The 16,565-nt window shown below is 38.1% G+C and overlaps 1 protein-coding gene across 5 annotated transcripts in view; it reads left to right on the top strand.

The window, feature by feature from the left end:
* RBM33 (RNA binding motif protein 33) overlaps positions 1-16,565 on the top strand; it is a 152,622-nt gene that overhangs the window by 43,307 nt on the left and 92,750 nt on the right. For all 5 annotated transcript variants that reach the window (XM_038388525.2, XM_038388524.2, XM_043509648.1 and 2 more), the window contains exons 8-9: positions 5,543-5,751; positions 8,498-8,750. In XM_038388525.2, the coding sequence (XP_038244453.1) occupies positions 5,543-5,751; positions 8,498-8,750 (462 nt within the window). The remainder of the gene's footprint in view (positions 1-5,542; positions 5,752-8,497; positions 8,751-16,565) is intronic.

Here is a 16,565-nt window from a genome sequence, read left to right as displayed (position 1 = left end):
GAAAGCCAACGTGTCCTAAACCTCCAGGTTTTTTGAAAGGTCTCATAACAAGTAGCTAGATGGCCAGTGCTTTCTTCAGAGAGCCTTTTTTTTTTTAATGGAGGGAGATTAAGAGCCTTTTTACCTTCAGTAAAAACCAGTTACCCAAGATCCAGCAAGACAACAGATCTTGCTTCAGAGAGACTCCTTCAAATTGCCCTTCTTGAAATTCCTGTACAGTTCAACAGTAAGAGGAATAATGCTGCAAGAAATTTGATTCTTCTTGGCAAAAAGTAATTGAGTTCATGCTATTAAAGAAAGAAGGGAAGAGTTTTTATTCCAGAAATTTATTCACTACGACAAATCCTGTCAGCAAGGACTGGGCTACAGATGTTGGCCTGGTTGGCACAACAAAATTCATGGCATGTGATCCATGTCATACCTCAGTGGACCCTGAGATTTCGATAGTTTCAAGTAAGGGGAAGACTCTTATTGAAAATGGGCAATGAATTAACTAATTAGCCCTGCTTGTTTGGTATTTCAGGCAAAATCTTTAATTAGGAAAAGACTTCCAATCCACGTTATTATAGAATGATGAATGCATCCTGACTAGTATGGGAGGAGCTCTCCAGAGGGGCTTCACACCAAGGCACTCCAATAATAATGCATAAAGGGTATAGAGCTGAGTGAGATGTGATGCACGATACTGAATGCACGAAGTACCCTCAGATGTGTATGCCTTATCTACACACAAGTGTGTCACTGGCTTAACTAAAGTTAATTTTTTTTTAAATGAAATTTGTTAACCTGATGTAAATCCTGGCACAGAATTGGTATACAGCTGCCTAGTATTAAGGTAAATGGCAGCTGTAAACAGATTTAAGTGCATCCAGGTAGTTTTGTAACAACTGTGAATGCTTAAGGCAAAAGCTTAAGGGGAAACAGTGCTTTTATATTACAGTTTTTATCAAGTTGTTGGGTTACTTGATATATGGCTCAGATATAAGCAAAATAAGGTAAAATGATTATCCAAATATGAACTAAAATAAATGACATTTGGTTAGTCCTATTTTTGTATTTTTTGCCAGTTGCCTTTGTTAGAACAGTTTCTGTAAATGTGATTTGTTTAATTTTTGTTTTTGTTAATGAAAGGACATACAGTAACTGATACTCTAGCCGTTACACTAACAGCAATGCAAAATTTTGTCATTTGCATATAAATATCAGCCCTGTTTTTGGGATTACTGTTAATAGATATTACGGATTTAAAAATGAAACTTAGTTGCATAGCTACATCTCTTTACTTTAAAATCTGGACATAGTTGAGAAAACACTTTAAAGAGAAATTAACATTTCAGTTGAAGTTACAAACGTAATTTCCATCCTGTCACATTTTGGTGACCTTTTGTGACAGCTTGTCTCTATTGGAGGGAAGCATTCTTACTTGCTGATTAAAGATGTCATTTGAAACCATTTTATTACCAGGGGTAGTGAAATTAATCTTGACACTTAGAGCCACTTGAAAAATAATTGCTGATTCACTACATTAACTGTGTATGAGAGAGAGAACTATGTAATCAAGATTAGAATGTGTGCTGGGGAAATAAATATATAAAAGATAAAAATTATTCTCTCATGAATGGTGTTGAAACTTTTCCTGTGTGTGTATGTGTGTTTAACAAAGAAAATGTAAAAGGTGGTTTTGAAAAGATTTTAAGGAGACATGATGAGGAAAAGATATAAAATAAGTTTCTGAAAATACTGAATTCATCCTTTTAAATAAAGCTTTTTATGTATTCATTATTACCATGTAGAATTGACTGGCTATATAGAATTTGCATTATGGATGGATGTATACAACAGACTTATCTTCAAGGAAAGAGGGGGAGATAATTACCTTATTTGGCCTGGTACAATCAAAAACCAACAGCATACTTCAAAGCAGCTCTGCTCCGCTCTCCTGCTCTTCCCAGGAACTCCTCCCCTCTAGGCCTGATTTAAAAAAAAAACAAACAGTATGGCTTCCACACTTATGGAAAGCCATACACAAAGCAGGTGGAACTATTAGTGATGCTATATTGATGCTGATGTCAGCAATAATATGTACAATGTAGTCTATTTACTCTTGGTATAACATCTCACTTTGAATATACTGAGTTTTTGGTCTGAAATGTCAACGTTTAATTAAATTTGTTGCCCTTTCTCACACATTCATGCAGAAACATGTAATGTAATAAGGTTACACGTCTGAGTGCTCAAATCAGGAAATACGCAAAATGTCACAATTTAACCTTGTCCCATCACCAATGCATACATAGCACCCAGTTTCTCCCTCTGATACATCCATGGCACTCCTGTTGAAGACAGTTCATGTTGTGCATATGTATATTAAACAGAATTATTCCCATGGTAATTTACAGTATGTTTATCGGCATTTTTCCAAAATATTCTGTGTATGCATAGAGAATGAATGAAGGATACTGTGAGAACCTTAACTTTTGCATTATATGACGTTTGAGTGTTAAAGGCTCTGAACCGCCACATAAGTGTACAAATAGTGTACTCTTCCATTGTGTGGAGTCTTAGGCCAGGCCAACACTACAGACTTCTATCAGTATAATTGTCGCTCCAGGGTGTGAATAATCCACACCCCTGAGCAACGTAATTATACTGACCTAACCCTTCTGTAGATATCACTATGTCAGTGGAAGAGCTTCTCCCGCTGACTTAGCTACCACCTCTCGGGGAGATGGATTAACTATGATGACAGCAGAAGCACTCCCGTAAGAGTAGTAGCATCTTCACTAAAGTGCAACAGTGGCAAGCTGCAGCACTGTACGTGAAAACAGGCCCTTATTGACTGCAGTGGGATACCATGCAGATGCACGTTTGCGGGGCTGGGGTATAAAGTTGGAACCTCAAATTGATTTTTGTTCTTTTAGGAAAGAATTAAAACACTTAATATCTCTCCTGAGCTCATAAAGTGCTTCTATAGTCCCACAATCAAAAATTTGTTAAATGTTCCTAAACTGCAATGAAGTAAAAAAATCATATCCAAATAATCACCATCCTCATAGTACATGTGTAGCAGTGCCTGCTGCAGTTTGTTGCAGAACAGTATCCGTTATAACCCTGTTTTTACATTCATAAATCTATGGAACTGTATTTGTTGGCTGAAAAATTGAGCAAGTCGTCTGTGCTTATGTGACCTAAAATACATTTGTCAGCTATTATGGTTTTTTAGTTCATTGAGTGGAAATAATAGCTTCCATTACAGTTTAGACACCTCTCCTTTTCCTCAATTTAGCCACATTTTTGGAGACCAACATAACTGAAATTTGAACCTTGAAACATAGCATGGGCATTATCCTGGACACACAGGAAGAAAGATGAGAGACAAGGGTTGTGATTTTAACTCGATCAGAACTTCATTAACTCATCTGGAAACTACCTGGCAATAACATGTCCAATGCAGTTTGACCTTCCTTCCGTAATCTATTCCATCTGGTGAAAGGCTGCTGTCAGCTTCCCAAACCTTTTCAACTGCTCCCAGCAACCCTCTCTTTGTATGAGAGTTAAGTGGCTGGAGAGAGATTTCGAGAAGCACTTTTTTTAAAATCATTGGTGAGCATCTTTAGTAGCATATTAAGATTTTAGCAAGGTTGAAGTCCTGCCCCCTTTTTAAAACCACCTTGCACATTATCCCTGATTGTGACAGGGCTGCTATTCTCCCAAAGCCAGGTGCTGGGTAAGAAGAGGAACCGCTGCTGCTTAGGGTATTGCTGGAACATTTAACATGGTGTATGCGTCTTCTAGTCAGCTACAACCATCAAGTCATCCAACTTTTCCCTCACGTCCACCTGGCTCCATCTTCTCCTCAGCAACTGGCAACAACTCTGTGCAAATGTATAATGAATGTTAGGGTGTCTGCAGTTTTTGCCACTTTTTGTAATACTCAAGTTCTAAACCTTTTTTTAAGGGCCTCCTAAAATATTAGGCCACTAGTTATGTTTTCAGTTGCAAATATACAGCCTTCACAATCCAAACACACGCAAAGTATCTCCACCCAAATAAGAATAGCAGCAGGTTCCTGTTTCTGCTCCTCCCACACATACACACACACATGCCTCAATCAGCTGTGAACTTGAAAGCTTAATGAGATCACTCATAAGTAAGTTGATTTAAGTAGCTTTAGCTATTACATCACCTGCCATTTTTGTCACATTCTTACTTTTAGATTTTTCTCCCCATGGTTATGTGAAAGACCCATACAACATGGAAAAATGACTCAGTAGGAGCAGTGAAACTGACTTATACCCAGCATGCTTTGACATGCAAACTAAACATTTTTCTCTCTAAACTTTCAATTTTAGGTATTATTTGTAATATCAGTTGAGAAAAATGTTTCATACAGAAAAGTGACTATCTTGATGCTGTCCCTTTAAATTGTAACATTAAACATGGATTTTTTTTTATAAAAAAAAAAGGGGGATTCGTAAATTCATTTCAGCATACAGCAAATACATATTCTAATGGTATTAAGTTTGCACAGTTAACAAGATAAAGGGAACAGTCCGTTTCAAAAGCAGCACCATATTATTTGTGATTTTTTAGTTAAGCATTTAGCTAATTATATTGCTTGTCACTAACTGGACCCCATTAAAATGTACAACATATAAAGTATCTCCTGGTGCATGCTGCTGGTGAAACCTTCGCTCTATGTCCTAATATTTAGTACAGACTTTGTATGTTAGTCAACACTTCTACGGTAATTTAGTCCCCTGACTCATAGTTAGCCCAGTTAAGGGCATTGCCTTGGGTTTTAACATAGTTCCAGGTCCTAGCAGAGTATCATCTACTCTGCAACATTTAGCCATGTTATAAATGAACTGTGGGCAACTGTTGTAACCAGGTTCTCAGTTGTAGATGGGCCCAAAATCTATAGTATATGTTTAGTCTTTGTTTGTCCCCTGTAAGTTCATCCCTTTTTTTTTTTGAGCGACATATGCAGGAAAATAAATGGCATAAGAATGTGTGTATTATTTAGTTTTCATATTTCTCAAATATGTCATTAGCTGAATATGTTCAAAAAAGCTCTTGGACATAAGACAAATGTACAGAACAGAAGGTAAAGCATTTGAAAACTATGCTTATGCATAACCTTTACTATAGTGTTTCCTGATGCTTCCTTTTCTGTATGTCTTTTCTGTGGATAAACAGAGAAATAAGTTACTAGTGCTGGCAGTTTAGTTCCTTTCACATAACAGACTTCTTCAACAACAAGCAACAAATGTAAGGCAGACTTCAATAGTAAAATAACATTTTCCTTGGTGTTAGTTTCATTAACCTGCCACTACATGTTTTGCAGCTAGATACAAATACACAAAAAGAAAAACATTGATTTTGCTTTAATGAAATGTTAACATGCCATTGCCACCTTAAGATGATCAAAGAGCCTGCAAATTTTATCTTGGTTGTAGTGACACTTTTCTCTAGTTTATAATGGTGTCCTTTCTAATCCTTACTGCAAATACCTAGCATATGCATTTTCCCCATATAACAGAACTCTCAGCAGAAGCCAAAGCAGCATTATTTGAATTTGAAGAAAGGGAAAGACAGCTTAAACAGGGACGCTACGGCTCAAGGAGAGGAGGGAGGAGAGGAGGTTCCATAATGTGTCATGGAATGGGAGAACAAAGAAGAGACAACAATGAAAGGGGAAGAATGAAGGATCACAGGCCTGCGCTGCTGCCCATGCAGCCACCGACAGCGGTAACTCTCCTGCGCAGTATTTTCTTTATGAAATTGGTATTTTTAAGAAAGTAATTCTGGCAGTTGTTACTCTGATTTGTAGATCTTTGTCACTCCTTGTCTTTCAAAAGTGGGGTGAATTTTAGAAAAATCTGGACTCTTCTTAATCATTCACAAAGATTTAAAAAACCCCAACCTTAATTTACTGCTGCCCCAGTGGACCTTCAATGTAACATGGGCTTCTCACAGACTTGTGATTAGAACTTGATGCACATTTTTGACCAAAACATTTTTATGTGAAAAATACAGATTTGGCAATGCTGAAATAGTCTCCAGATTCGTAAATTTCCATGTATTGTATTGTATTGTTTTGGTCAGTGAAAAATTAAAAAAAAAAAATTTAATTGACATTTCTTGCAATTGAATTGTTTTGAATTTTTTCGTTCAAAATGACTTCTTGTTTTGAAATTTCCTTTAATTTAATTTTTAAAAAAGTAAAAATGTTAAATGCTCAAAATCAAAATGAAACATTTTGTTTGACGCAAAACAGTTTTTTTTCAACTTCTCGATTTGCTGAAAATATTTAATTTAAAAAAAATTATTTGACCCAAAACTCATCTTTTCTTCCCCAATGGTTTGGTCTTGCCAGCAAACCCCAAAATAATCCATTATTCTCCCAACTATAGTTGTGATTGTGGAAGTATGAGAAGGGTCACGTTTCCACTTCAGAGTTTGAGACCTTGGTATATCAAAGTATCAAAATGTCAAGCATTTTTCAAATGATGCTAACAGATAATCAGGCTCTCTGTTTTTTGCATCAACAGGAACAGGTTAACTCCAGTTGTATAGGGAAGCCATCTCTGCATCTGAGATTGTTCAGTCCAACGTTACTGATTTGCTACTTACCTTGGCATGGAAAATATGTGACCAGATAGTTCCTTTTCTGTTGAATTCATTCTGGTGACTTTCAAGACTCTGTTAAAATAGTGATGTGACTTTATTTTTTAAAACTGAGTCTTTTTTTATTTCTAATATTGTACATTATGCTGAAGGGAAAATAAAAACCTAGAGCTTGTCTATACTACCATTTTTGTTGGTATAACTTGCGTTGTTTAGGGGTGTGGAAAAAACACATCTCTGAGCAACATAAGTTACACTGACAGAAGCGCTGCTGTGGACAGCACTATGTCGGCGGGAGACCTGCTGCTGCTGACATAGCTACCGCTGCTCGTGGAGGTGGTTTTATTATGTCAGTGGGAGAGTCGTCTCCCATCAGCATATATGAGCGATCTTAGAGCCATGCCGTTGCATCAGGACAGCTGTGCCGCTGTAAGCTCGTTAGTGTAGACAAGCTCTTAGAGAGGAGTCTTCACTCACCATGGAAATGTAGTCACCTGTGGGTTAGCACACAGCAGTTTTCTACTTCAGCAATGCTACACGACCGTTTTCTAAGATTGCAGGTGAAGTATAACTCCTGCAATTGAAATTACAGGGGAATTTCGGTAGGCAAATTAGTAATCCACATTGGAATTTGGCCAGGTTATTGGGGTTAATGCCTCTGTTATGAAAAATGCCATGGGAACAACAATGACCACAAATGATAAAATCTTAATTTAATGTCTTACCCAAAAGAGAACACTTGAATGGTCAAAAAATATCATTAATTTTTGGGGGTTTTTTTGTGAAGTACTGTTATCTGGGATCCCTGTTCCTAGATTAGTCTGTGTGTGGGTATGATAGAGGTGATGCATTAAAGTGAGGGAGCAAGGTTTTACATGGAAAGATTAATTACACCATAACAGATTGTTAGTAGATATTGCTGTAATACTTGATGGTTCAAAACATACATGTCAATATTTGCTTGTAGAACAGATTGTGTGTGTGTGTGGTGGGGGGAAATAAATCACCTTCGTTTTTTCACCTACTATATTGCTGCAGTCTTCAATTAATTTAATGTATTTTAAATTAAAATCTAGTAATTTTATTATAAGACTTTCTGTGCTCTATCATCAAGGTATCGAGACACGTTTGTTTATGTACATCTGTGACTCTTCATGTGGAGAAGCCCTATCCTACGCTCCCCACCCCTCCCACCCAATACTTTGAAGCTACTTGTTCAAGTCTGAAGGTTATGTTTAGTTAAATGTGACTCGTCCATGCAGCTACATCCTTTAGTGAATCCAAGTATTTGCACTGGAACAAAGTACAACAAAAAGATTCCAGTTTTCTTAGCGAGGCTCTACTGCTGTACAATGATCAGATGCTAGTGGGTTTATTATGGTATCTAAACTGTGCTTCCCAGTGACACATACAAACAGAGCTAATTGTTTGGTACTACACTGCAGTTGATCCTCACTAGTAACACAAGCCATTCTTCACCATATTTTTTTTTCCTACCTCTGTTCATTTTCTGACACCTACACCCGTACTTGACGGTGACATTTTATTCTCATCTGTCTTTTAAATTTTGTTTGGATACTGGTAACATTCCATGTGCTAGGCTCTGGCCCCTTTACTACTTGTTTCCTGCCTATTTTCCTTTCATGTTGACATTTTTTTGCTTTCAAATGATTCCTTCCATGCTTGTAGTTCTAGTAGTTTCACCTGGTTTAATGATAGGAATAGGAGGTGTCTTTCTGTGAAAATTTGGCCTCGAACATTCTCAAAGAATCCAAGTTGTGGTTATTTTTGTTGTTAATTTTTCTTTTTTACATCCGTGTACTTGGATTTTAACCGAACGGATTTTGTTCTTTTTGGTTATTTGCAGAGTCATTCACAGAGGTTAATTCCTCCTCACCAGCAGCAGCAGCCTATTAGGAGTCTGTTCCAGCAGCAACAGCTACAAACACTGCATCCTATGCAGCATCAGCACCATTCATCTCCTCCTCCAGGACTACATATGCCACCCCAGATGGAAACACCTGGAATAATGATGACTCCACCCCCAGTAACACCCCAGCAACCGAAGAACATACATATAAACCCACATTTCAAAGGGACAGTAGTGACACCTGTGCAAGGTGAGTGTTCTGAATATTGTAAGTTTTTTGTGTTTAGTGTCTCCCTCTTCCCTAAATTGGCAGTGCTATCTACAGGATTGGTTTTCTGTGGTCATTCAGTCCTAACTTGCACAAAAACTTATTTCAGGCTAAAATTTTCCTTGCTTAATCACAGAGCAAATATTTGCCAAAGTTAGTAGTTTGATGAAAAAACAAAGCCTCTTCCATTTCTAGCTCTTCTTTAAAATGACACTTAAGTAAAATTTGCATTATCCTATAATAAGGAGCAATTGAATTGCCAACTGTAAAGATGATGTATTTAAATAGTGGACATCAGTTTTGAAGAACTGGCCAAGCACTGCAGTTTAAAATTTCACAAGTGATATACTGGCTTCAGCCTGGCACTCTCAGAACATCCATCCAACTATTTGTGTGTGAATATACTGTGACACCCCTCAAACTGCAATTATCGTGTGAAAGGTACAAGCTGCATCCATTTTATTTATGATGAATTTGAAAAGATATGCTCTGCTTGTTCTTTTCTCAGCTCCGCTGCTTTTAATGGATTATTTGATTGAAAGCCTGAGAATCAAACACTTTTTCCATAACTTATTTAATTCCAGCACTCATTGCTGGGCAACTTTCAGTTGCAACTTCTTTGGCTGTGTTGAATCTGAGGCCATGTCTACACTTAATGGAGATTGATGCTGCTGCAATCGATGCACCAGGGGTTGATTAGCGGGTCTAGTGAAGACCCACTAAATTGACAGCAGAGCGCTCTCTGATCGACTCGGTACTCCACCAGAATGAGAGGAGTAAAGTAAGTTGACGGGGGAGTGTCTCCCCTCGACACACCGCAGTATACACACCGCAGTAAGTTAACCTAAGCTACGTCAGCTCCAGTTACATTATTCATGTAGCTGGAGTAGCATAATTTAGGTCTGCTTACCCCGGTAGTGTAGACAAGGCCTGAGACTAAAGAAAAGAAATAGTTGTATAATTTGAAGTCTTTGTCCTGGCCTGAAGCTAACTTTCTGCTTATCATTCTGTCAAATAAAGGAAAGATGACAGGACTAGGTTTTGCCAATTGGGAGAAATCTCAAGTATGTTAGTCCTGTACCAATCTGCTTCTCACAGATAGATTTCAGAATGGCTGTTCCCTGGAGATTATTTTAGTTCTCCATATCTAATAAAAGCCATACTTCCCACCTGTTCAGTCAGTATGTTGGAATAACTGCAATAGTTCAGAAGCTCCTTAGCTTTGGATGAATCCCTTTTGTTCATTCTTTTAAGATTTCCAAAGCAACTGTTGAAGGTATTCGTTTTTTGAAAAGCAAAGAATCACATTCTGCCTATCCCACACCTCTTCAACTAGTCAATGAAAGTCTTCCATCCAGATAGACAGCCTCCCTCTTCTAATTCTAGCAAACAGCATTTGGGGATTTTTGCTCTCTGACCTCAAAATGCATACCAGCACATCCTCCATCCACCCTTTTATGGCTTTCTTCTTTATATCAGTGGTTACAGCTACTGTCAGTATGTTGCTCACATTGGGCCTTGCCACAGCACCCATAGTATTTTCTAAAATCTTGCTCATGCCAGTGGTACGTCTTTATCTCAAATATGGCTTTTGTTGTCTTGATTTGTTGATCAAAATATCTCCTTTCAACAACTTCTTGTATGCTCTGTATATTCAAAGTTCAAAATTGATTTGTAATTGCTTTTCAAAAATTCATCTCTGCTCAAGATCTCTTGTGTGGGAGCTTTTTTTTTTTTTTTTTTTAAACCCAGTGAAGGTCTAGCTCTATTCCCAAGAGGTAGGCACCTGAAGAATGAGTCTTGTAACCTTTATATATTAGAATTTCAACATGAGAAAGTCTTTGCCTTCTCGGTCTCATAATGATTTGTATTGACACAGTTCCTTGATCTCTTCTTCATCTGAAACTCCAGCAAATCTTCCTTTTTTTTCTGAACTGACCACCAATAAGACAATTTAGCACTTGTGTTAGTGGACATGCAGAAAACTGCTAAATACAGTCCTCTATGTAGACCTAAATAGTAGATTCTAGCCTGTTTGGTTGGAAATCTTGGTCTGTTGAGATGGCTCTAACTCAAATCCAGCTATCCATCATTCTCTCAGATTTTAGCAGTAGATTACTGTCACTTGCATGCCTACAAAGTGTATACTTATGGAAGATGATGACAGGACATCAGTAATGTAAATCTTGAAGGGAGGTGCGGGTCAAAGAATGATACTCTTCAATGAAGAAAAATATAGTTTTAGTAACACACATCCAGCACAATTAGTTGTTCAAGCAAACTGACTGAGTCACCATTCCTTTAGCTCAGGTAAATGGGAGACAGAGACCCAAATGATAAAGGAAATTTTAGGCCTATTTTCTGAAAATAGGTGTTTGTATTGGGCATCAACAAAACAAAATATTCCTTATGATTGGTTCCTGACATCTCTGTATGGTAGCAAAAAAGTGGTCAGTTGACAACTTCAGCATGCGGTGAATGGGTATTTGACTGTATGACTCACAACTTAATTTATTGTTAGAGTGACATGCAAGGAAGAGCGGGACCAAGCCAGATTGATAATGAATAGTTTGGCTCCCTTGTAGTTCAGTATACTTTTGTTTTCTTGGTGAATCAAGATGGTACCCTGCCCTCCGTAGTTCATTCTGGTATTCCCAGGCATGCAAAAGGTGCTTATGTACTGCAGTGATGTGGGGTATCATACAAATTTAGGTAGATGTTTCACTAAGTTCATTTGAATCCATTCAGTCTGAAATGTGCTTCCTGGAAGCTGAAGTACCAAGATTTAAAGCTTTGGGTACTCAGACGAGCATATTCTGTAAAATTTATTGATATCAAGTCACTAAAATTTTCTTGCAGGACTGTCTGGAATTTCTGCTAAATCATTTTATAGCAGGGCTGAGCCCAAGTATGATTAGGTCTCTTTACTAAGGACAAAAAGAAAAGGAGTACTTGTGGCACCTTAGAGACTAACAAATTTATTTGAGCATAAGCTTTCGTGAGCTACAGCTTACCGAACTATTCAGTATCAATCTGGCTTGGTCCTGCTCTTCCTTGCAGATCACTCTGACATGCATCCGATGAAGTGAGCTGTAGCTCACGAAAGCTTATGCTCACATAAATTTGTTAGTCTCTAAGGTGCCACAAGTACTCCTTTTCTTTTTGCGAATACAGACTCTTAGTAATGGCTGCTACTCTGAAACCTTACTAAGGACATTTGTTCTAAACAGAAATAAAGGAAACTTGCTTTCTTACATTCCTATTTTCTGTTTCTGTTTCATGCGTGAAATCTTGGGAGGAAATTGGCAGAGAGAAGCCAGCCAGAGATACCAGCTGGTAGGACCAGAAACAGCCAAAGGGGAGAGAGCTGCACTTTGGGGGAGGGGGTAAAATGGGACCAAGGCAGGGCCATCCTTCGCCCCCAGAGTCCTCTGGACCTGGAACTGTGAGGGAAGACCCCCTTCTCTGAAGGCACTAAGCTCCAGGCAGTACCTACTGTGATGGGTTTCCCTCGGGATGCCACTTGTAACGGGGGTACCACTGAGCCCCCCTGACCCACCAGCCTTGGCTCCCTCTCACACTGCTGCTGTGAAAAGTTGCCAAGCTCTCCAAGTTTGCTCTGTCACCAGTGTACACACAGGTAGGGATCCACCCAGCTGCAGTATTTACAGGCTGCTGTGATCTGCTCAGCATGGGGAGGCTACAGCTAAGGAACTGCCTAGCTGCTCAAAGCACCCCTCCCTCTCCCTGGAGTGTAAACCCAAAATTATACAGTCTTGCGCTGCACACAGATCTGTACAGCATAAGATCATCCTTCACTGTGGAGAGGGAATATACAACATAAATTTTCCCCAAGATACAACTCCCACACACTGGTTTGTGATAAAGCAAAACAAATTTATTAACTACAATAGATTTTTTTTAAGTGATTAGAAGGGGTAGCAAACAGATCAAAAAGCAATTTACCTAGCAAATAAACAAAAACACAATCTAATCTTAATTTACAAAAGATATTGGATATAAGTAGCAAATTCTCTTCCTAAATGACGATTTAAGCCAGCTGCAGAGATTCTTAAGGGGCCAGCTGTCCTTGCTTGCAGCTTGAAAACCCCAGTTCCTTTCACAGGCTAGAAATCCCTCTCGCCTGATCCAACACTTCCACCCAGTTCAATGCTTGTTCCTTCAAGTGTTTCCAAGAGTCTTCTTTGGGCAGGGAGTCAGTGAAGAGCCACAATGATATCACTCCCCTGACTTAGCTTTTGCATATGGCAGAAATCCTTTGTCTCCAAGCTTGGGTCCCATGCCTTTCAGCGGAAAAACACAGGTATTCCAAGATGGAGTCCAGTACCAGGTGATCTGGTCACATGCCCCTGTAATGTCATAGCAGCCATGACTCAGAGGCTGTTTGTAGCATCCTCAGGAAGGCTCCCGGGTGGGACAATAGCTTTTTCTAAGACCTATTGTTCTTCCTTATGGTCCACTGACTTGAATGGGCCCTTCCCAGCCAGCCACCTAGATTGATAGTCTTGTGCCTAGTTGGCGTTTCCCAGGTATAAACATATTTTTAATAGATAATAATCCTAACTTCAGTCACCAAAATGATATATGTATGTAAGTAGGATTATCATATTCAAATCATAGCCTTAAACATGATTAATAATAGTTTTAAACATCTTTTGAAACAGTCTCCACAGCTATAGTGTCGATTTGTCATGAAGCTGCCATTTGAACTTTTCCATCAGGACGTGGAAGTAGTCTCCCTAATGGCCATCACTTTGGCCTGAAGAGTGAGTTTGAAACTTGCCCATTGAAGAGCCCTATCTGTAGGTAACATCTGTTTTCATTCCCAAGATAAACTTTTCTTTTTATATCAGAGAAGAACTTTCCATTACCAGTCCTGTTCTCTAAGCCAAAGTATTCCCACAAAACGGTTTCATACCCCTTGTATCTTGGCTATAAAATTTTCTTGTCTGAGCTGCTTTTTTCTGAAAATAAGATCTTTTTTTTTCTGCTTTCGAAGATAGATGTTCAAATCAAGATTGTACCTGAGGAGTACAACCATGCTTTCTTCAGCCTCAGGAAGAATGAAAGAGAAACTCGTACATGAAAATCTGCAAGCTGCCGTTCACACCTTCGGCAGACATGAGGTTGAAATATAGCTAGGATGACCAGATGTCCCGTTTTTTAAGGGGCAGTCCCGTTTTTTGGGACTTTCTTATATAGGCGCCTGTTATCCCCCACTCCCTGTCCCGTTTTTTCTCAGTTGCTATCTGGTAACCTAAATACAGATATCAGTCACTTGCAGCATTTGGCTACTAGGTCCTTCACATTGCTGTATCTTAAACTTTTCTTTCCTTCCTACCCTGCTGCAAATGTACTGCCTCTTCCACCCCAGGATTGTGAGCAGTAGATAGGTCAATACACTCCAATAAGAATAATTAACAAATACGATAGTACAGCATGATCCCAATCTGAACAGTAATCGCAAATCAATTAATCTTTTTTTTTTAGTTTGGGGATTCAGGTTTTTTCCCTTAATATTGGTATCACAAATAACTATCCCACCAAGGATTTTGGGGAGCCACCAAAGTTCAGAAGTGAGCTACCAAACTGTCCCTTAGTAACACTAAATTGCTATGCAGTGACTCAATTTTATCCTTTAAAACTAACTTTAAATTAAAGCAGTTTTCTGGTTTGTATGGAAAAAATACTATTAAAAAATCCCTTAAAACATGAGACGGGGATAGTTTCTGCTGTCTCTTTTAACTATTTCTTGGTCATTTACCATCAGATGATATCTACTTCCATTCTTATTTAAAATCCTGTCCAACACTATGCTGTTTTAAAATGTATATGTTTTAAAATTTATACCACTGGTTCTTCCACTTCTATCATTAAAAATTTGTGGATTAATTTGATGTTCCGAAAAGATTGCTGGTTTGAGCCGTCTTTGCTGCCTCAGCAGAGAGGCCAAGGATTGAAAGGATTTGAACTATCATCTTTCACAAGTATTAAATTAATTTGTGTTTAAAAAAAAAAGGGGGGGGGCACTGCCAGAGGCACTATACCAAAACAGATAATGACAGTTGAACAGAATGCTGGCCTATTTCTTGTGTGTGTTCCTTCCTATACAGCTTTTTTTACTGCATATAGGATCTGACCTGTAACACTTAAGCTATTTTAGTCATAGTTCTGTCAAACTCCCCATCTTTCGAAATTGGGTGATGATTGTATGATACTGACAGATGTTCAGTAAGAACTAAGACAAGACCATCAAACTGATTTTAACTTGTAACCTAATATAGAGTTTGAACACAATATTCCAAAGGTGAAAAGTTAGTGTTTTTAGCCCAGTATGTCAATATATAAAATAGTAAAAACTGAAATATTCAACAGAAGTGTTTGGAAGTTAGGCATGGTAACTAAGTGAGCTGTAGCTCACGAAAGCTTATGCTCTAATAAATTTGTTAGTCTCTAAGGTGCCACAAGTACTTCTTTTCTTTTTGCGAATACAGACTAACACGGCTGCTACTCTGAAACCTATTCTTAGGTCATACCTAATACATTATTTCTTGAATCTTACTCACTTTTTAAGAAGCGAAGTTTGAGAAATCTTTGATAGGATTTGGATTCCCCAGTATGGAATTTGCTAATTCAGTGGTGAAGTGTCAAGTGCTAATAGTTGCTGTGAATACCACTAAGAATTTGTGTGTGAAGTGGTAGTTGTAGCCCAGTTGGTCCCAGGGTATTGGATACAAGGCGGGTGAGGTAATACGTTTTATTGGATGTCTTTTCTTCTAATGTTAATTTCTCCTGCTCAGAAACGTAGTACAGTGGCCTCCATCTAAAGTCATATTTGATAACTGACCATTAGAGATGTATGGGAAATGATTTTTCCATCCTGGGAAAATTATGGAAAGGTCATCCTAAATTAGGATGAAATTTCTCATTTCACAGACTTTCAATCTGAAAGAAAAAATTGGTTTGGGTCAGTCAAAATGTTTTTTGTTTTGACATTTTCAAAATGCTTCATTTTAATTTCAACCTATATTTTATTTTTTTTTACTAAAATTAGCTCAAATTTTGATGTGGAAAAATGTAATTTTTCATGTAGAAAACATCCAAATGGAATGTTCCAACAATTTCAAAACATTTTCCAAAACTTTTTTGAAGCAGCAAATTTGTTCAAACCAACCCTGTTCCAGAAACGGTATGTTGAAATAAATTTTCATTTTCCAATGGAAAAAAAATATTTTCTGGAAAGTTTTCCAACCAGCTCTAGTTACGACATCAGTTGAGATATGACAGTGTTCTCCTGTGTACCATAAAGGGGAAGAACTTTGGTAAGTGTGTGTATTGTGGTTTTGTTAATAACAACCTCAAGAAGCTCAGTAATATAGAGGAGTGCTGATCCACTGCTGAAGTTTTGAAATTCATTTTAATAGCTTTGTTTTTGAGGCGGGGGATCCTTTGCCTGCTGTAGTCTTTTATAGAAAGGTTATTTTTCATTTGAGATATTACACTGATTCTGTGAATATCACAAATTGAGTGTGACCCTTCTCAACCTGCCAGGTGTTTAAGGAAGGAGCCTTGTGTGTGAAATGTCCCATTCAGTAATGTTAATAGGAGACATCTGTGCATAATTCTGAACTTCTTACCCTCTCCCTCCCATTTTAGGTTCTCTGTAGTCATTCCAGTTCTTGATCCGCTATGATGCCTTAGCATGTATAGTGTTAGGGTACTATAAAGACCCACTGAAGCATGGAGTCTGTTGGGAGTCACAATGACTATCTAAAA

This window comes from Dermochelys coriacea, chromosome 2 (assembly GCF_009764565.3).
Source record: "Dermochelys coriacea isolate rDerCor1 chromosome 2, rDerCor1.pri.v4, whole genome shotgun sequence".
Taxonomy (NCBI): Eukaryota; Metazoa; Chordata; order Testudines; family Dermochelyidae; genus Dermochelys; species Dermochelys coriacea.
This window is presented reverse-complemented; position numbering and strand designations above follow the sequence as displayed.